The sequence below is a fragment of the Balaenoptera musculus genome, chromosome 4 (assembly GCF_009873245.2).
Source record: "Balaenoptera musculus isolate JJ_BM4_2016_0621 chromosome 4, mBalMus1.pri.v3, whole genome shotgun sequence".
In the NCBI taxonomy this organism is placed as follows: Eukaryota; Metazoa; Chordata; class Mammalia; order Artiodactyla; family Balaenopteridae; genus Balaenoptera; species Balaenoptera musculus.
Genome location: NC_045788.1, coordinates 61,068,807 through 61,091,186, shown reverse-complemented (window position 1 = coordinate 61,091,186; position 22,380 = coordinate 61,068,807). Strand labels below are relative to the sequence as shown.

Below are 22,380 nucleotides of genomic sequence, written 5' to 3'. Positions count from 1 at the left end.
GCCAGTAGGGCTCCTGGTGTCCCTTCAGATCTGGGACTGCCTTGGGGACGACACTTGGGCCCAGCAGAGCAGGACACGTTAGTTCAGTAAGCATTCATGGAACGTCTGGTGGGTCCTGGGTGCTGGGGGACGGAGAGCAATCACTCCAGGTCCCGACCTTGGGAACCTCACTGTCCCATGGGGGCAGACAGGTCTGAAGGGGGTCTGTTTAGATTTGGAACCAAGGGTCACGGACTCACATTCACACATCTCTCTCCCAGGGCCATGTTCTGCAATGATTTAAAGGAAAAGTATGAGGAGAGGATCATCATCAAAGGGGTCGACGCGGAGACTATGCACACTCTTCTGGACTACACGTACACCAGCAAGGCGCTGATCACCAAGCAGAACGTCCAGCGGGTCCTGGAAGCTGCTAACCTTTTCCAGGTGTGTGAACAAACAGGCCCAGTGCTCTCCTCTGGAGAGAAAAAAGCAGCAATTCTCTGGAGACCTGCCTGGCCTGGCTCCCAGGCCTGTACCTGAGACACACATACACACTTAGCTGGGCTTGTGCTTACTTGAAATTTCCCGGGGAGTGGAGAGCTGAGTCATTGACCCCTTAATGCGATGAAGCCAGGGGAGCTGGTGCCTAGAACTACACTTGGTTCCTGACTCCAGGAACAAGGACTACAATGTATGGAAGCCTAATTGGAGTGGGGACTGCAGTCACCAATTCATATATGTACCTTCTACTCCTTAGCACAACCCAGGGGGAGAGTCACTTTCCCCCACTTTGCGGGTGGGGAAAGCAAGGCACATAGAGAATAAGACACAAGGCTGTGATTTGAACCCTGGGCTTTCTGAGCCCAGGGGCCACATGTATGCCACTATACCATGCAACCTTTCAGGGAGCAGTGTCTAGATTCCAGGGGAAGCAGGAACTTCGCTGCTCAGCAATTTGTGGTGGGTGTGAAAGAAGAACACTTCTCATGAGGGGTGTCATGGAGGATGAATAGAGAACCCTCAGAATTAAGTTTTACTGTTTGCATTTAACTGTGTTTGTTTCAGACTGATTATAATAATTGTAGTTAGCTTCATAAAATAATTAGACCCACAGATTATGTCAATTGCATCCACAATTATCACAGGAGTTCCAGCTTGAGTTACCATCTTTGCCTAGGTCTAAGATTACACCTTGAGCTCGGTTCCATTGGGTTATGACAGAGATTATCCCACTGAGAATGTCGAGATTTATGATAAACAGAGTCCAGGGACAGGCCAGGTCATTCCCAGGGACTGAAGACAAGCATCAGTTCTTGTCCATGGTTTGGGAGTTTGGGAGTTGGCATCCTCTTGGATCATCAGTAGGTCAGCAGTTGAAAAGAACAGAAAACAAAGTCTGGGAAGGTGGGGAAAGAGGGGTCTAGGGTCAAGATCATGGGCAATTGGATTATCTTTGTGAGGCTGGAGTCTAGGCAGGATTTAGGAAGCCCAGCAAGGAAGGGAAAGTGTAAAGAGGGAGAAAAATCAACCATGGAACAGCACTGATGATTCTGAGTAATGGGTTTCTGCAGTGTTAGCCAATTTTGTCTCAGTTTCCTCAGGGCATTTTAAAGATACAGAACAAGTAACTTCCCAAAGGACTGGTCACGCCTTACCTGGCAACGTGGCCAAGTCAATTACCAGCTGTTCACCCAGCGCCTTGTCCTTTCTCTCTCCTTATCTACTTAAACCCTCAGCCTTACTCACTGGCAGGGAAACATCCTCTGTTATGTAGAGGGAGAGGCTCAGCAACCTCATGCTCAACATCCCCAACTCATCCCCTCTACCCACTATGCCACCAGTCTAACTTCAGGGAAATCCTTCTTGTGTTTTGGAAGGGACTCTATCTAGTTCAGCTTTTATGCTTTTTTGGAAATTTCTCTTACAAGGCAAGTATCCCTTCTTCATCGCTTCCCCCCAAAGGACCAATAAGCTTGACCAGAATCACCCCATTCACTGTAATTCAATCAAAACACAGTTGTCATTGTTACCTTCATGCTAATATCCTTTCCTGGGGTCCAGAAAGTGTTGTTGACTTGTCTAAAGATGGACAGGTAACACTGACAATAATAATAGTAATAGCATTTATTGCTTCAAGTACAGTGTCTGACACCAGAGTAGATGCTTAATGAATACAAATTGTATTAAGCACTTACTGTGTGCCTTGAGTGACAGTGTTGGATCTAGTAACAAGGTTTCCTGTTTTTCCCACTAACTGAAAGTAGGTCTTATATGATAGGCTGAGGAGATAATGTTGTTTTTAAAATGCAGTTTTTAATATTTATAAATTGTAATAACATTACAAACTCACTTCAGAAAATTAGAAATCCATACAAGCAAAAAGAACATAAAAATTACCTACAACCTCTTTCTATTCAGAGGCAATATGGCAGCTTCCTTAGTATATACACTTCCAGGTCCTTTTCTGTGCATTGATTATACAGAGGCAGCTAGCAGGGTGGTAATAACACAGCTTGGAGCCAGACTGCTGGATTTAAATGCCAGCTCCACCACTTATTGGCTGTGTGACTTTGGGTGTATTTCATAATTTTGCTGTGCTCCAGTTTCCTTGTCAGTAAAACAACCAAACCAGGGAATACCAAGGAGAGAGAAGATAGGAGAGAGACATGGAAAGGAATCTCCTTCAGAGCCTGCAGAGAGAGCCAACTCTACTGACAACTTGATTTCAGACCTCTGACTACCAAAACTGTGAGAGAATAAATTTCTGGTTGGTTAAATTGCCAAGTTTGTGGTAATTTGTTGTGACGGCCGTACGAAACTAATACAAGCTTAAAAAGTAAACTATAGCTAAAAGTCTTAAAATGAAGAAGTAATCTTCTATTCCCACCCCCTCCTTCAGCCTACTCTTCTGGAACAATTACTTTCACATGTTTTTAAATGTTTCTTCTTTTATCTACTTCCAGATTTCTAAATGATTTGTGTACACTGTTATCTCTCGATGCATCAATTTTAGATAACTTCTTTTCCCTCTCTCCTCCTGCTCTAATTTTAACTGGTCACTCTCTAAGCCTGTTGCATAGCTGTTATCCTGGGAGTTCCCTTTGCTGTCGTCCTGGGAGTTCCTTTTACCTCCTTTCAAAGTTGGATTTTCTCTTCCTGGATCCCATATCTTCTTTCTTGTCTACTCCCACATTTTAATGGATCACAATCTTTAATATCTTACAATGAAAGAGTATTTAAGAGATAAATTTTTTGAGACTTAAATGTCTAAAAATATTTTTGTTTTCCCTTCATATTTGATTGATATTTTGCCTGGGTATAAAATTCAAGGTTGAAAATAATTTTCTTTGACATTTTGAAGGCAGTGCTCTATATTGTTATCTATTATGTACATATTTTGTAAGAATAGGTTACCACTGGACACATGTTTTTTCATCTATTTCATCCATATTGTATTATCATCATTTTTTTTATGTCAATAGATTCATTTCTGCAACAGCACTTACAATTGCTGTGGGTCTTTTTTCATTCATTATGTTTGTTTCTTCTATTGGGAGATTCATGTCTTTCAATTCTGGGAACTTTTCTTGTATTTTCTCTTTGATACTCTCCTTCCAACTCTTTTATCTATTCTCTGCTCTAGAGCTATTATTAGTTAAGTGTCGCACCTTCTGAATTTAATTTAATTTTTTTCTTACCTTTTCTTTCCTAATGACCTTTTGTTTTACTTTCTAGGAGATTTTCTCAACTGTATATTTCAACTCTTCTGTGAGTTTTTAATTTCTGCCACCATATCCTTGCTATTTATTTTAATAGATTCCTACTCTTATTTCTTGGAGACTATTATAATATGTTTGAAGTTTTCTTCTGCCTTCTCTTTCTTTTGAATTCCTTTACTCTGTGTGTTTGCTTAGGTCTCCAACTTTCATCTTAGAGGGCGTATCCGTTTCCTAGGACTGCTACCATAACAAATTACCACAAACTGGGTGGCTTAAAGCAACAGAAATGTATTCTGTCACAGTTCTGGAGGACAGAAGTCCAAAATCAAAGTGTCAACAGGGCCATACTCCCTGTGGAGACTCTAACGGAGAATCTGTTCTTTGCCCTCTTCCAGTTTCTGGTGGCTTTTTGGCATCTCTTCACTCCACTCCAATCTCTGCAGTCATGTCACATTGTCTCCTCCTCTTCTGTGTGTCCTGTGTGTCTGTGTTTTATAAAGATATATGTGATTGCATGTAGGGCCCACCAGGTAAGCTTCTCCTCTCATGCTACTTAACCTAATCATGCCTTGTGCCATATAAAGTAACATTTACTATTTTGCCATATAAGGTAACGGTCACAGATTCTTGGGATTAAGACGTTGACATATATTTTGGGGAGCCACCATTCAACTACTACAGAGGGTTTCCTCCAATACCCTTGCTATCCAGTCATATTTTATATTGAGGCCTTAATATACTAGGTTCAACTCAGTGCACATGGAGTAGAATGGGAAGCGAGCAGACTAGAGAGTTTTACTAGGGTTATCAGGTGGCCTGACAGTTTTTTATTTGGGCTCCTCAAATGTCAGTAGTTGCTGAACTTTTCCTAGGGTTGTTCAGTTTCTCCAGATAAAGATCGTCAGTCTTTTGCAGGGGGTTATAAGACAACTGCATGTATTCTGGACTGGGTACGTAGGTGTGGGTGTGTGTGAAAATCTTTGCTTACCCCCTTTATTTTAAGTAAGATGTCCTCATGTGTCTTCTTCAGTTTCTGGTGTCCTTGAGTCCAGAACCTTTCTGGTCTGGTTTCTCCACAGGATAAATCGTCTTTTCCAGCGGGAGTGGGAGTTGTTAGACTGCAAGAAGTAAGGAGGAGAACCAGGAGGCTTAACTTCTTAAACCAACTCCCTGCTGTCAGCTCCCACCTACACTGGTCTTGCTGGTTTGGGGGGACTTTAAGATTCCTACTTTTTTCGATTCTGAGGGACAAATTTATTGTGACCTCTGTCCTCTCAGCAAAGTCACTTACCAGTCTTTATATTGTGTGGTTTGGGGTTACTGATGTCTCTTGGTTTCATTGTGGATGGAGTTTGTGTTTCTGTTTCTTGTTCTCCTTTCAGTTTTGGGTGATTTTTCAAGAGACCTATAAAAACCCTTTAGATAGTAAAGACTCTAATCTTTTGTAATACTGTTGCAAATATTTTCCATTGGTAATATGACTCATAATTTTTAGTTATAGTTTTTTAATGTACAAAGTTTAAAACTAGTATTTAGTCAGGTTTATTGATCATTTCCTTGATGGTTTTTGCCTTTGGTGTGCCTTTTTAGAAAGACCTTCCCCATTGCTTGATTATGTACTTACTCACTTATAAGTTCATTTAGTCTTTTTACATCTACAGATTTGATACCTAAATCTTTAATATACCTGGAGATTATTTTGGCATAAAGTTTTGTCTTCTCCGTCTTCTTCTTCTTTTCATTTTCTCCAAGTGGTGAGCTTCAGTGGCGAGTTTAATGAGCTTTAATGAGAGGGATTGAAGAGGAAGATGGAGACAGGATAGAACTACAGCAAGCTTTGTTTATTGTTGATTCTCCTATTCTGGTAATCCCTCACCTCAAAATTTTCCAAATCTTATTTACTTTCTTGGCAAAAAATAGTAAGTTTCTCTCTGAGGCTATTTTATTCATTTTCCTGTGAGTGTTAATTCTTACGAAAATAAGAGAAGAGTACTGTGAGCTTTTGGACATCTGTTTAACTCGCTTTCTGATTGATATTGTTTCTGGACTACTTGCTTTGAAGTCTCAGACATAGAAAACTGGGAATATTTTCATGCCTGAAGGCACCATAAGGGACAGACGTTTATAGGTTGTTGAAATCACTCTGTGGTTTTAAAATATTATTTACTCTTTTGGATCAATAAGACATATGTCCGTTCTAAATTCAGAAATACAAGGAGATACAGTGAAACATTTGCCATCTTCACTCTTAGCCTTCTTCTTCCTGTCTTGCTGTCCTTCCTGTTCTATGCACGTACAGTGTATATGTGCATCTATCACTCTCACTCATTGTCTGCATTTTTTTAAACACAAATGTTGGCACAGTAAACACTCTATTTTGGCGTCTTGCTTTATTTGGCTTCACGATAATTTTTGGAGGTTGTTACAGGTCAGCATGTGTAGAGCTGTCTTGCTCTTTTCAATGCTGGATAATATCGTTGGGGTCTCTCTAGATGTCAAACATATACAGTTATCTGTAATGGTCTCTTATAAGGCACGGTGGTGGAACAGAAAGAACATGGGCTTTGGAGTCAGGCAGAACCTGGGTTTATATCCCAGTTCAGTCACTTATTTGCTGTGTGGCTGTGGACAAGTTACTTAAATTTTCTGAGACTCAGCTTTCTCATTTGTAAAATTAGGATGACAATGATACCTGCCTTTCAGGGAAAGTGTGCCAGAGTTGGCATTTTATTTTATCATTTTAGAACCTCCACAGAAGCCAATACCACCTTTGTGGAACTGAAATCAGCGGGAATCATATTATCTTGGTTTCCCCGCGACATCCAGTAGTAAAGGTTTCTTAATTTTCACACCTTTGATGTGACTCAGCTGCTCTCTCATTTTCTGCTTCTCTTCTCAGGCCTCCTCTTAATCTCTTCCTATTAAACACTGATTGCTTCTCTCTCAGGATTTCCCAGTCCAGAAAGGCAGAAGGGAGAATTCAGTTGACCAAGCCAATCACCGCTATGGCTCTTTGAAAAGAGTTTTCACGTGAGGCCACTTCACTAGTGGCTAGCCTGTTAACACTGATTGCCCTTGTGTCAAGGGCCCATTGGTCCAGTGAGGTATGGCATAGGGCCAGACAGTTTCTTTGGAGGAAACTTTGGGTGTGTCAGGTACTGCATGATCTGCCCATTTGAGGAGATTTGCAGTAACCTGGCTACAATTTAGTAGCCAATTTTGGTGAGGAACATATTTTCTCTGAGTAGTTTTTGGGAAGGTAAAAGTAAGAGAAGCACCTAAGAGAAAAGGCCCAAGTAACCTGTTCACATGTGAGGCAGGGATTTTAAGATGATTGTCATCCAGTGGAGGCTCCAGAAAAGCAAAGGTCCCTCCCTTGCCTTAACTGGACTTTTAGGCTTCTGAGTTCTAGATAAGCCAGGTAGTCAGAAACTACAGATCAGGGGCAATGACTATAAAAACTTGGGCAATTTTTTAATCTTGGAGGACTTTGCCATGTTTGTTTGGGGAAGTTTGCCTTATCTGTTAGTTTCATTTTTATTATTAAAACCTCGTGAAATAATAAGGGCTTGTGAGCTTATCTTCAGGGCAGCAAGAAGATGTGAGGTCAGGGAGACCATACTCATCCTGCATTTAGTCTCAGATGGAAGGATCCCCGAGATACAGAGCAGCTGGTTAGAAGGGGCTTGGATGAAAAAGGAGGTCAGGCTGAGTCCCTACGGCTGAAGTGAGGAAAGAAAGAGGGATGTCGGAGTGTCAGCCTGATCATCTGGACCGAGCCTGAGAAGGCCCATGTGGTGTCTACACAGCACCCCGTGGGGAGGTGATGTAACTTTCATCATGGTGGCAGTCTGAGGGGACTTTGGTGAAAGTCCTGGCATTGCTTATTTTCCTAATATATCTTTCGCTAATGACAGGATGGATGCTGGTGAGACCTATATGATGAGGTAGCCATGTGGTCAGTGGCCGACTTGATAGCCTGGGTTGGCGTCTTGGCTTCCCAGTACTTGGAACATGGTACATAAATGTACCATGTTGAGCCAGTGAATATGTGGTGCTCTTGTTGTTCGTCACTAGCTGAATATGAGGACCTGCTCAAGATGCCATCAAAATTTGTCTGACCTCCTATAACAGGACACTGAGAAGCCCAATTCTGGCTCTTGGAAATGCCATGGGCTAGTAGAGGAGGAAGTATTCCACAGGCTAATACTGATACTTGTTCATTTTTAAACACCTACTAAGAGCCAGGCACCTAGGTAAAAGTAGGTCCCATTACTGTAAGGTACAGATGAATTTCTGTTCTTACTGACAGGGGCCCACAGATTATGTCTACTCAACATCAGAATAGCCAGTTGATCTAGGCAAGAAAACCAACCCAACGCTTTCTTTACCACCATCCAGATAAAATCAACCTGTTGACTGTCTGATGCACCCTCTCCCACACATTCCCCTTGTCAATCAGTGATACTGTGTGGCTACTGTGAGTGTTAAGAAATCAGGGTTAATTTCCTGGGTCTACAGGACAGTAATGGTTGCCATTTTCAGAGTATTTCAGAACAACTATTTTGCCTGTATTATCTCATTTAAAATGAGGTAGGTATTTTTACCCCCAATTAAAGACGAGGGAAATCAGATTCAACAATGCTGAGGAAATGCTCAGGGTTTCACGGCCAATGAAAAGGAGGAGGCTGAGTTAACTCCTGTGCATAGCCTGTGTGTTCTTCACTGCACATACTGTGTCCACCCCTCAGAGCGAGGCCTGAAACAAGCCATGACCCTGAAGGCAGCTGGGGCCTTTAGTATGGTGCTCTGTGACCAGCACAGCTGCAAACCCTTTTACCCAACTCCCTCTGGGGAACCTTGGACACTTGGGGTTACCAGGTGTCTCCCCAGTGAGCCTGCTTCTGCCCACAGAGCATCTCTCTTAACTTTGCATTTCTGTGTTTGATCTCAATGTTTGCTCTTTTAAATTTTTAGGTATAACTTACGTTCAGTAAAATGTGCATATCTTAAGTGTACAGCTTCATGATTTTTCTTATATAGGTATAGAACCTTGTAACCACCACCCACATCAAGCTCTAGAGCATTCCTGGCATCTCAAAATGCTCCCTCATGCCCTCCCCAGGAAGTACCTCCCCAGGGGTAACTACTACTCTAGCCATGCCACCATGGATTAGTTTTGCCTGTTTTTGAATTTTGTATTGTTCTTGAATTCCAATTAATATAGGGGTCTAAATCTTAGGCTACAAACTCAGGTGTGCAAAAATAAAAGTGTGATTTAACCTATTATTTTTATTTTTATTTTTTTGTGTTTTTTTATTTATTATTGAAATACAGTTAATTTATAGTGTGTTAGTTTCAAGTGTACAGCAAAGTGATTCAGTTATACATATATATGTGTATATATATGTATATTCTTTTTCAGATTCTTTTCCATTATAGGTTATTACAAGATATTGAGTATAGTTCCCTGTGCTATACAGTAGGTCCTTGTTGTTTACCTATTTTATATATAGAAGTGTGTATATGTTAATCCCAAACTCCTAATTTATCTCTCCCCGCACCCCCCATCCCCTTTGGTAATCATAAGTTTGTTTCCTATGTCTATGAGTCTATTTCTGTTTTGTAAATAAGTTCATTTGTATCATTTTTTTAGATTCCACATGTAAGTGATATCATATGATATTTGTCTTTCTAAACCTATTATTTTTCTAACATGGAACTTAAATCTCTATTCTGAGCTTCCCATTCTTCCAGTGGCAGAAGCTGTAGTCAACTTTATGACAACCCACTTCAGGAAAGCCTTATCAATTCAGGATTTGGGTTGCTTATATATTTGCAGGGTGCATTTACACAGTGCCAGAACATTGTAGAAAGGGGTATCTGGCTCAGGCTTACCGTGGTCATTTGCATCATCGGTCCATGCTGACACCTCCTGGAGTGTCTACATTCCCATCGGTCTCTCTCTCGATCATCAACCCCTTCCCCATTGGCATCAAATGAAAGTCCCCAGTCCCACCTGGTTCTGGCCATCAGTCCTTGCTGGTCATTTTGCATTTTCTTTGTCCTGTTTTCAAGGCCTCTTCAGGTCTGCCAATCCTCTCAGTATTTCCATGTCCCTCTCAGGGGCAACACAAGAAGCATCCGTTTCCTCTCCTGTGCCAATCTGGGACTGTGGAGAACTCGGAGCAGCTGCCCTAGGCCCGCTTTGTCTAGAAACAACACACTCCAGTTTCTCTTCTGCTGCTGCTCTACTGGCCTGCTGCTTTTCTGATTTCATCTCGGCAGTCGGGGTACATGTTCTTTTGTTCTCATATCCACGGCCTCTAAGGGCTTCCAGCATCCCCCTTACTCTGGAGTTCTGGCCTGCACTGAGACAGAGGAACCATCCCAGGGACCCACACCTGCTTCTCACTCCATTACTAGACTTCCCCTTTCTCCTCTCTCTTTCAGGCCTGAGAATCGTTATTTCCTCCAGTGTGGGAAAAGCTGACTCTTATATTATCATCCATTCTCCTATTTCTACTGTTTTGGCATAAACCTTTGCACACACTCTTTAGGATTCTGGATTTTGAAGGTCAAAGGGCCCAGTTATTACCACTAATCGGTGTTTCAAAACTATTTTTCTAGTGTAAGTTCTAAAAGTGTATTTAGAAACACAAAAGCCAAAACCGTCTTCTTTCATCTACCCTTTCACCCTTCCCTGAGTAAGTAAGCCTGGAATGCCCTAGTTGCTGTTTATAGATTGTGGAATAAGGAAGTGGGATGTGGGGTTTTAGCTGTAATACAATCCACGTTGCTACCAGATTCTGACTTTTTCTGCTACCTAACTACCACAAATTACTGAGTATCTGCTATGTTCAAGGCACTTTGTGAGACACTATCAAAGGGAAATAAAGATAAAAATTGTAAATATAAATCACATTTAAGTAGCAATTTATCATGTTCTTTCCCCTACATGATCCCATTTGATATTGACAGTATTTCTGAGAGTGAGCAAGCCAGGTAACACCCTCCTAATGAGCCTGTAAGGTGGGTTTATTATTCCCAACGTTTTCCAGATGAGGAGACTGTGGCTCAGAGAGAGTCCAGCTCATCAAGTGGTGGAGCTTTGATCTGGGGTCTAAACCCAGAACTTCTGGCTCCCGTACCTGCCTTCATTTACTACCCTTGAAGCCTCAAAAACGAGGATTCCCAATGAGCTTCCAGACCCCAAGGCAGAATGTAGAAATTGAGAAATTTCTGGCTCTGAAGGAGGTGGACTTCATAGAATGGGTAGGATTTCAACAAGTGGCAGTTGGGTTTGGGGGAACGTATTCCAGGCTGAAGGAACTTGTAAGCAAAGACTTAAGGTTTCACCTTCTCTACCTGCTACCCCACCTATTGCAGCTGTCTGCATTCATAGACCTGCTTCTCAGGACTTGGCTCCTGCTTAGGTACATTCTTCTGTGCCCTACTCACGTGTCCACACACACACACACACGCACACACATGCACACATACTCAACTCCCCAACATCCTGAGCCTCAACCACGTCCCAGACACAATCATTCTATTTAATCCTTACAATGATGTCCCTCCCTGGCCTTCACCCTCTCCCTGGGCTGAGTCACTAAGCCGCAGCTGTGACTTGCCCCTTGAATCTTAGTGTGACCCACACGTATCCCCTTGAATCTTAGCGTAGCCCACATATATCCCCTGTTGCACCCTGCTAGCCTGTTGGGGCCCCCACTATGTCCTCTGGGCACTCAGGGGCTGTCTGTTGCCTGAGTCTCTACCAAACTTGCCACTCCCTTGGGCACTGCACCTCCCCTTTCCCTCTGATTCCACTTCTGAGGTAGGTGCACCTCTAAGTGCCCCAGTCCCCCAGAACCTGCCCCCCTTAGTGAGTGGGCCTTTCGCAGGTCTTAGCTCCTTCCTTTCCTGCCCACCCTGTATAGCTTCCAGGAACCGGCAGACCTTTCAGTCAAGTCTAGAGGAAGGACTGAAAGTCTGGAGGGAGCAGAGGCCATCCAAGGGGTGGGAGAGTGTATTCCCGCAGAGTCAGAGGCGGGTGTCTGGCTTGAGAGGGAGGGAGAGGCAAAGGTGGAAGATTAGGATCAGTGGTAATTTACAATTTGTATGAAGACCCCTCTTTAATACCAATACAGACCTCACAAGAGAATGGCTTTACGTTTAGTATCTATTGTCTGGGAAGACAAAAATAGTGACAAAAGTTCACAATGAATTCAGAAACACTTTCAAATAAATTTGAATTTTATTCATCTCATCAACAGCTAACACACTCTTCACATATACTGATTTGTTGGGACTTGAAGGTAAGAATATCAATGTCTTTATAGACCCTTTGCAAGAACTCCAAGGCCACGTAGGGACTATGGTCAATGGAATTCCTGATTTGGACCAAAATAGTACTTCAGTTATTCTGGAGTGGAAGGAACCTCTAGTGAGCTGTGGAATTACAGTGGTGAAGTTCTTCAGGATGCCTGGTTTTGGAGAGCATAAAGGGAAGCAGAAGAGGGGCAGTAGAGATGGGGAGGGAGGGGTGCATTCTCTTTGAGGCGGACATTTCTCATGGGAACTGCAACCATGTTTCAAGTGGTTTCTTTGATTGTATTTTTAGTCTCCCTGTTAGAGAGTCAGGTGCCTGGGTGTAAATTTTTACTCACATGTTCTCCCAAATAGGAAGTTGACTATCTGTTGCCATTATCTGTCATCACTCAGCTTTAATAAACAAGTTCATGTGTCACTGGGACAGGCTGAGACAGAAAACTTACCCTAAAGTCCTAAATAATCTTAAATATGAAGAAGCAAAACCAGATATTTTTAAAGAGAACAAGTTCTTGTCCCCATGACTGCCCTGCACATCAGCAGTTTCCCAGCCATTGGTTGGAATCCCATGATGCTGCCCTACACAACCGTCAAACTCAAAAGTGTTTATTGAAGCATATTTTGGAGGGAATGTAGGCAACTTGGAGAACCCCCACTCACCCTTCTCCTCATAAGGCCTCTTCAGACTCTCCTGGAATTTTGTTAGCTCAATAATGCAACAGTCACAAAGGCAGGGTGATGCTCAGTGAGAATAATTAGCCAGGTGATCTCCAGTATCACTTCTACCACCTACCAGCTGTGTGACCTTGGGCAACACACTCAACTCTTTGAATGCTCTATTTCCTCCTCTGTACAAATGGCAATATTAATACCTACTTAAAATATATTCATTAAAAAATAAAATTTATTCGTTAAACAAAATAATGGATGGGAAATTGTCTAGTACAGATCTTGGTACCTACTAGGTATCTGAAAAATATTTTCTTTCTCTCTCTCTCCTTCCCTTCTTTCTCTCCTTTTGCCAGAGTTTGTGCTAGGTGCTGCTGGAAATAAAAACACACGGATGACCTAGAACCTGCCCTTGAGATGCTTGACCATAGTACAAGGCAGTACAGTGTTCTGCTAGAGGGGCAAGTGAGTTGCCTAGTAGAGCCCAGAGGAGGGAGGAATTGATTCCATGTTGGGCAGTTGAAGAAACCATGAAGGAGGAAGTGGCTTTTCAGAAAGAACTTCATGAATAGGTAGGATTTCTCCACTTCTTTTCCCTTCCCTTCTCTTCCATTCCCCTTCTTCCTTCTTAACCAAGTATCGACCCAGAATTTAAAATGTCCAGAGGCAGGGAAGGCTCAAAGCACAGTCTGATTAAGACTCTGGCTCTGTGTCTTTCTGGTCCTTCAGGTTGGCTCTCCCTCTTGTATTGGCTTTGTCCTCTGGTGGATGGATACCAGAGAGCCACCCAGCGTCTCCCGCAAACACAATTCCCAGAAAAATGTCACATGTGCAAACAAATGTTTGCATACAACGTAGGGGTTCATAAACTCTCTGGAGCATCCGTTGGTCCCAGATCTAACAACTCTGAATGAAGGAAACAGCCCTGTGTAGATAAAGTGGTGGCCATGGTACTCATTCTTCCTTCCTTTTGAGGTAAACTTAAAAGGGGAGTTCTCAGTTGCAATTAGGATAAGCTATCCTGAGTCCTTTCTTTAAAAGTGGGGCCCCAGAGTCAGACTTGCTTGGGTGAGGAGAGCAGGATTTTAGCAGGTAGTGATGAGGGACAAAGGTAGTCCTGGCTGAGGAAATGGTGTGAGCATAGAAAGGCACTGTGACAGGTGAGCTTAGGGCTATTTGGAGAAGGTGAGTAGACAGATGTGACTCCATCAGGGAGAGTCCCAGTGCTGACTTAGAGCCACACTGGGCACAGCTTGAGGGGTAGGAGTGGACTTTCTCAGTCCAGGCAGTGGAATCACTGAACTGTTACACAGTGTTTATCCTAGCTGTAACTCTACACATTCCGTGTGATTATTTGATTCCTGCTTGCCTCCCGCACTGGTCTACCTTCTCCGATGAGCACAGGCACTGTGTCTCTTTCTGCTCCCCTCTGTACCCCCAGCCCTTGTTGAGGGCCTATGATCTAATAATGCTCAATACATATTAGGGAAAAGAACAGGTGGATGAATGGTTTCTGAGTGGGGAGAGACACGTCTGGGTCACTGTTGTTCACACGTGTGAGCTTTGGTACTTGATTTTATTCTCCTTCCTTGTTCCCTTCTTTGCTCATTGGTGGTCATCACACAGGGGTAGCAACTGGCATCTTATCAGCCAGGCCTTCCTCGGTCTGGACAGATCAGACCATCTGAGTTTTCCAGTGAAGTGTGCAAATGACCCTCGGCATCTGCCAAGCCCTTGTCCCATGCACACACTATTTGACCGGAGGCAACTTGAAATAACGTAAAAACATGCATTTTTGGACTGAGAAAGACTATTTCAAATTTTAGCTCTACCTCTCATTGTAAGTCTCTGAGGAAATTACCTCACTTCTCTGAATCTGTTCCTCATCTATAAAACAGCAATGATAATAAATATCTACTTTATAGTATTGTTGTATTAAATGAGCTGGTAAACATAAAGGGGCTGGCACATAGTATGTGCTCTTTTTTTTTAAAATTTTATTTATTTATTTATTTATTTATTTATTTTTGGCTGCGTTGGGTCTTCGTTTCTGTGCGAGGGCTCTAGTTGCGGCAAGTGGGGGCCTCTTTTCATCGCGGTGCGCGGGCCTCTCACTATCGCGGCCTCTCTTGTTGCGGAGCACAGGCTCCAGACGCGCAGGCTCAGTAGCTGTGGCTCACGGGCCCAGTTGCTCCGCGGCATGTGGGATCTTCCCAGACCAGGGCTCGAACCCGTGTCCCCTGCATTGGCAGGCAGACTCTCAACCACTGCGCCACCAGGGAAGCCCTTTTTTTTTTTTTACATTTTATTTTATTTTCTCATTGTGTACTTGAAAATCACAAGAAAGTATTTATTTTATTTTTTCCTGATTTTAAAAGCAACTTCATGCTCAGTGTAGAAAACTTGGTCTGTGCAGCAAGGTCTAAAAAACAAATTACTGTAATAACTTTATCTACAAAACTCTACTGAGATAACCACTATTAGCATTTTGAGGTATTCCCTTCTAGTATTTTCTCTACTTGTGAGAAATGTCATTTATTTTAAATAGATAATTCCTCCACATGGCACCCAATTGGAGGGGGTACAAAAAGGTAAACAGTGAAAAGTAATTCTCCCTCTCCACCCTCACTCCGCCCGCCAGTTCCACTTCCCAGAGGCAACCTTGTTACCAGGTTCTTAGGTGGCCGCCCAGAGACAGTCTACATATTTAGAAAATCTCTTTGATTTTCATATCAGCTTTCTCTCAGGCAAATGCTGGCAAGGTGTACCTGCCGTTTTGCTCTGGAGGCTGCCATCTAAGTGAGTTCCCTTTCAGCCCTCATGATGTCTCTGTGGGCAGAGCCGCAGAGGGCTCTGGTTACAGCTTCTGAGGGCTCAGCGAGCCTTGGTCTCGGTTTTATATTTTTACTCTTTGAACTGAAAATCTGCAAACAACTAAACAGGTGTTAGATTTCTCAGTCTCAACTGTTTGCTCAGTTGCTCATGCGAGGAGCAGATCTGCAGGCCGTTGGGGCCAGCACACAGGGTGGTCTGAGGAAGAATTTAGGCTTTCTCCAACATTGACCAATCAGGTCAGCGTTTTCTGAATTGACAATTGAAAAGTGTGGTCTGACAGGGTATGATAATATTTTGCAATTGGGATTGATCCCCCCATATTAGGGACGTGTGCCCCCTAGAACGCTCTGGAGTGAAGAACGAAGCCTAAGTCGATATGGTCCATCCTAAGACCGGTCCTGTCCCCTCCCTTCAGGCCCCATAGCCCCACCACCCCCAGCTCCTGTCATCAGGGTTTCTCCTCTGCAGGCTTGCACCCTCCCACTTGGTCAGGTCTGCCCGTCTGTACTCTCAATAGGCCCTGTCTTCAGACCAGCCCTCCCCAACAGGCCCTGTCCCCTCAGCCTCCCTCTTTCCATCCTTCTAACTGATCAAACCAAGAACATTGAGAACTTGACCCTCTAAAGGGCCCAGTGGACAAGGAGGGAAGGTAGGAAGTTAAACTCTTTCAAAGCTAAGCTCCAGAGAGCAGCAAATAGAATGGACAGGTGCATTTGAGACATCTCATCTGTAAAATGAGTATTAAATAATATGATAAATACAAAAGGGCTTGGTAAGCTGTAAAGTGCTGTATACGCATGTGGGACTCATATTCTTATGAAGATGATGATAATTTAAAAATAAGACATGGAAGCCAATCAATTTTACAAATTAATTTTTTATTACAAAAGTGTTACTTATTCATTTTAGAAGATTTAAAAAGTATATAAATAAACAAAATAAGAAAAAAAAGTCTCGGAACTTCCCAGGCAGTCCAGTGGTTAAGACTCCATTGCTTCCAATGAAGGGGGCACAGGTTCGATCCCTGGTCGGGGAACTGAGATCCCACATGCTGCACTGCTCGGCCAAATAAATAAATAAATAAATGAAAGAAAAAAGGGAAAAAAAGAAAAAAAAAATCTCATAGTGTTATTACAGAGTGCGGTGCCTTTTATTATTTATACAGTATATTCCATCTATTCCTATGGGACCTGTTTCTGTGGGAGGATTATTGTTGCCTTGACAACAAATTTTGCCCCGTGACTTACTCTGGCCAGTTAAGTGTGAGTGGAAATGGCATGTGCCACCTCTGAGCAAAAGTTTTAAGAGCCTTTGTGTGGTTTGCCATCTTTTTTCTCTTTCTGTCACAAAACTGGCATGTCAAGAGCTTTTCCATCATCTTTGGTCTTGGACTGAAGAGCCCTGTGAGCCCTGCAATGTGAGTGAGAAATAACATTTATTGTTGTGAGCCCGTGAGATCTGAGGGTTGTTTGCTACTGCAGCATAATTTGTCCCAAGATACCTGATACACAGAGATAACAACTGTTAATATTTTGGTTTATATACTTCAGTCTTTTTTTATGCCTATATTCAATATATATTTTTCTTTATAAAAAGAGGATCATAATGTATGTATGATTTTGTGAAGTGCCTTCTCATTTCACCTGAAAATATTTCAGTATATAGCTCCAAAAGATGAGTTTTCTTTAAGCATAACCACAACACGATTACCACACTTAAAATTAATAATAATTGCTTCATATCACCAAATGTTGGTCACTGTAAACATTTCTCTTCTAAAATTTTGTTTAAATCAGGGATCCAAATAAGCTGCATACTTTGTAGTAGGTTGATATATCTTTTAAATCTCTTTTCGAGGGAGAGCTTCGGCTCTCCCTCCCTGCCCCACCCCCCTTTTTCTCTTTCCCCTTTTGATGTATTTGTTGAAGAAACTGAACTGGTTGCTCTGTAGAGTTTCCCACAGTCTGGGTTTTGCTGATTGTATTCGCATGGTGTCATTTAAGATGTTCCTCTTTCCCCTATGTTTCCTGTAAATTGCTGATTAAATCTAGACACTTGATCAAGATTCAGTGAATGGATTTCTCAACTTAATACATTATGAACATTTTCCATGTCATTTAATATTCTTCTACAACATGCTTTCTTAATGACCATAGAGCTGTCAAAAATATGAATGTATTTTCATTTATTTAGCTAGTCCTCTATTGTGGGTCACTTAGGTTGTTTCTAAATTTTTGCTACTACACACAACTCACTGATAAACCTCCTTGCGGACTAGTCATTTTCTGGCCTGATTTGCTGCCCTTCTGTTCTCTTAGTTCCTGCGGATGGTGGATGCCTGTGCGAGCTTCCTCACAGAAGCCTTGAACCCAGAAAACTGTGTTGGAATACTGAGGCTGGCAGACACACATTCCTTGGACAGTCTAAAGAAGCAGGTTCAAAGTTACATCATCCAGAACTTTGTGCAGATTCTGAACTCCGAAGAGTTCCTTGAACTTCCTGTGGATACTCTGTACCACATCTTGAAGAGCGATGACCTTTATGTAACAGAAGAGTCTCAGGTGTTTGAGACTGTGATGAGCTGGGTCAGGCACAAACAGTCAGAACGACTCTGCTTGCTCCCCTATGTCCTGGAGAACGTGCGCTTGCCGCTTCTGGACCCATGGTACTTTGTGGAGATGGTGGAAGCGGATCCTCTCATCAGGCAATGCCCAGAGGTCTTCCCGCTGCTACAGGAAGCCAGGATGTACCACCTTTCTGGCAATGAGGTGAGTTGATGATGAGAGACGCCGTATATAACCAGTGAAGTGAAGGAATTAGCAGACCTCCCAGAGATACAGGTGAGACTGGCTCACAAATCCTTAGGGCATCAAGAAGTAGATGCTATAGATGTTTATAGTTTGAGTCAGGCAGTTCCAGAAGCCCTGGATTTCTGATCTGTAAAATGCCGATAATACTACATGGTAGACAGCTACTGAGAGAATTAAGTGAGATCTGGAAATCACCCAGCACCATGCCTGGCACATCCTTCCTCTTTCCGGTTGTGTAAGGGCGGGAGTTTGGTGGGGGAGACACACACATGAAGGGAGTGTGCCCTGTCCAGTCGCCATTCCACAGGGCTGCTGCTTTCCCAGTTTGTCCACTCTGGGGAAACCTTGAGACTCTTATAACTCCCCTGACATTACCTAGGTTCAGACTCTCATTACTTCCTTCCTGAACCTCTGAGAATTCCTCAAAACTCAGCTTTCTGCCCCCAGTCTGGCCGCCCTGCAATTCATTCATCAGCTGGATGATCTAAAACCCAAGCCTAATCATTTCACTCCGGGGCTTAGCCTCTTCACTGGCTCCCCACCACATTCAGGATAAAGCCCACGCTTCTGCCTAAACTCTCTGAGCCTGGCCTCCTGCTCGCTGGCGGCTCTAGTGTCATCTGCAACCTCTCTCTCCTGCTACAGTCTGAGTGCACTGCTTGTAATTCCCCAAAGCGGACGTGCTTTTTCAGCCTTCAGGCTAATGCAGGTGCTGCTCAAATGACTTTTTCCTCTTCTTCATCTAGTTAACTTCTGCTCCAGCTTCAAAATTCAGTTTAAGCATCACCTTCTCCAGAGGCCTCTGTCAGTCTCATAGCACTGGAGCATTGCTCTATCATAGCACCAGCCACTGCATATTAACCATTGAATTCCTCATCTGTAAATATCTCTAGACAGGGAGGTTGTTATGGTAGGAAATATGTCTTATTGGACTTTTCATCCGGACCTTAGGAGAGTCCTTGGTATATAGCAAGGGATTGGTTAATGTTTGTTGAATGAATAAATGGGTACCAAGATGGTGAATAAACATATCATTTGTATCTACCCTGTTCTCCTTAACAATTCCAGAAGAAATGTTATATTCAGAACTTTATAAAGACAAGAATAGGCTTAGTGGAGAGGAACAAAATAATCAGTAAGTAATGATAGAGGGGCAGTTTGTTACGTTTGTACACATGAACAGCCAAACGTGTATACCACTATACAATGGTTCTGAGGTTGGCTACCAAGCCTTCTTCGTTAGGCCATTGGTAGAAATATTAGCCAAAATAGTTTTAGGATTTGTCTTTCAGAGGCCCCTTGGGAGCCCCTTCTTTTCTGTCTGTCCTCTTCTAGTTCTGTGTTGTCCTCAGATCCATTGTCACTTATTCACTCTGCAAACACATCCTTAAATATTTGGTAGAATTTATCAGTGATGCTATCAGAACCAGGAGGAATTTTTTGTGTATGTGAGAAGGTTTTAAACTTCAAACTACAAATTGTATTTCTTTAATAGCTATATAGATACAGGAGGCTATTCACATTATCTATTTCTTCTAGAATGAGCTTTGGTAGTTTGTATATTTCAAAGCATTTTCCATTTCATAGAAGTTGCTGAATTTATTGGCATAAAGTTGTTCACAGTAGTCCCTTATTATCCTTTTTAATATCTGTAGACTCTGTAGTGATGTCATAGCTCTCATTCCAGATATTGGTAATTTGTGTCTCCTTTTTTCTCCTGATCAGTCTGGTTAGAGGTTTATCAATTTTATTGATTTTCTCAAAGAACCAGCTTCTGGTTTCACTTGACTTTCTCTACTGTCTTTACATATTCTATTCCATTTATTTCTACCTTAATCTTGACTACTTCCTTCTGCTTACTTCAGGTTGAATTTGCTCTTCCTTGTCTAGTTTTTTAGGGTGGAAATGAAGGTCACTAATTTGAGATTTATTTTTCTATTATTGTCATTAGTGCTATAATTTCATATGCTATACTTTCATTCTTCACAAATAAATCCTGAACACCAACTATATGCCAGACATGGCACCAAGCACCATAAAACAGTCTCTACCTTACTCAACTTACGGTCTTTCAGAGAAGACAGGACACTAAGCAAATGAAGGGTAATGAGCAGACTGACAGAGGAAGACCAGATAACCACAAGGGTCCCATGCTGGATATGTGGGTCACTGGCAGGTGGCTCAGCACTGGGAAAGCCCTCATATTCCTGAAGACAAGATCAATCTCTGCAACTGCTCTCAGTTCAGCATTTAAAGTGCAGTCTTGGGGCCTCCCTGGTGGTGCAGTGGTTAAGAATCCACCTGCCAATGCAGGGGACACGGGTTCGAGCCCTGGTCCGGGAAGATCCCACATGCCGTGGAACAACTAAGCCCATGCGCCACAACGACTGAGCCCACGAGCCACAACAACTGAAGCCCGTGTGCCTAGAGCCTGTGCTCCGCAACAAGAGAAGCCACCGCAATGAGAAGCCTGCACACCGCGACGAAGAGTAGCCCCCACTTGCAGCAACTAGAGAAAGCCCGCGCACAGCAACAAAGACCCAACACAGCCAAAAATAAATAAAATAAAATAAATAAATTTTTTAAAAAACTTAAAAAAAAACACCGAAGTACAGGGTCTTGATCAACTGTACTTCCAACATTCTTGCTATTTTTGTTTCTGCTTCCCATTTCCTAACTCCCTGAAATGCAGGTGATAAAGGTTTTCCTCTTATATAAAATGTCCCTACTATGTCTTCTGCAAAACTGCTGCTATGAAATATCTGCTCTGCCTTTTGTATTTACAGTGGGGTGGGGGTGGGGGAGTGGGATTATAAGCTTTGGATTTAGGAGGAGAGAGAATTCTGATAACTAGAAAATGTCAAGAACTTGAGCTCCCAGTCAGGTGGATCTGGGCTTTAATCTTGACTGCACAATTTACCTACAGTGTGACCTTGGGCAAGCTACTTAGCTGCTGTAAGGCTCAGTCCTTGTAACATGAGGAAGACAATATCTACCAACTGATAGAATTGTTTTGAGAATTAAATAAGATAATGAATGAGATGTGCTAGCACAATGTCTGGCACATGATAAGTACCCCAGAAATAAAGACTCTTCTTATTCTCACTCAGTTCCTTTATGGTACTCTATCTCCCACAATCAAGCATTTTCTTTCTCTGAGGCTAAAATCTCTCTTTTCATTGTGTCCTAGTTTTTTTCTGCCTTATTGCCCCAAATCCTGCTCAAGGCATTTTCTCATCCTCATTTAATAGTCTAGGTAACTGAACCAACCAACATTGTGATCTCTGAGTTGTGTCTCATTGCTCGATGATTCCTTGAAACTCCCAGCCTTCTCGCTGCTTGTGTGACCTTCGCTTTATTCCTAATGACACTAGTGTAAGCCTGGAGGATACTCTGTGAACACATTTCTCCTCCTAACCTTCCTTTCCCAAACTTTAGCCCTGCTTGTCCTATCATTATCTCCCCATTTTAACCTTGTCCCTCCTCTGAACTCATGGAGGTGGTAACAGAAGGAAGTTTTAGAACCCTAAAAGCAAATGTCAATTTACATTTGATTTAGGAGTAGTAGCTGGTACCTTCATTGGGAGAGGTCTTTTGGGGCAGAGAAAGTTACCCCTTCATTTCATTGCCTCCTAAGTTTCCAGGGACCAACTTGATCTATACCACAGGCTGCTCTGATATGTGTGCTGTCAGGAGGACCTACTCCTGAGGGCAGCGGGGCAGAAGCTCACCCTGAGGAGCTTTATCCAAGCAGTTTGGTCACTTCTGTTTGGTCCTCTCAGGTAGGTTCTTTGGACAATGAGTAGTCAGTGAGGGGAAACTTTTTTGCTCTGCTTCTAACAATCTGAAAATAAACCGTGTAGGCCTGATTGTTGCGTGTGATTCTTTGGCAGACACTTACTTCCCTGTGTCTGCAACAAACTTGCCCATCTCTGACTTCAGATTGGCGTTTGTCATGCCTTTGGGGTTAATATTTTGCAAAACGTAGCTGAACTTACAATTTGGTAATGGTGCCACCATCTGGCTGTCCTGTG

General features: G+C 42.7%; 1 protein-coding gene across 1 annotated transcript in view; it reads left to right on the top strand.

Annotated features, from left to right (window-relative positions):
- Positions 1-22,380, top strand: part of KLHL6 (kelch like family member 6) — a 54,092-nt gene that overhangs the window by 20,329 nt on the left and 11,383 nt on the right. Inside the window, exons 2-3 of the mRNA XM_036851259.1 lie at positions 261-426; positions 17,855-18,304. Of these exons, the coding sequence (XP_036707154.1) occupies positions 261-426; positions 17,855-18,304 (616 nt within the window). The remainder of the gene's footprint in view (positions 1-260; positions 427-17,854; positions 18,305-22,380) is intronic.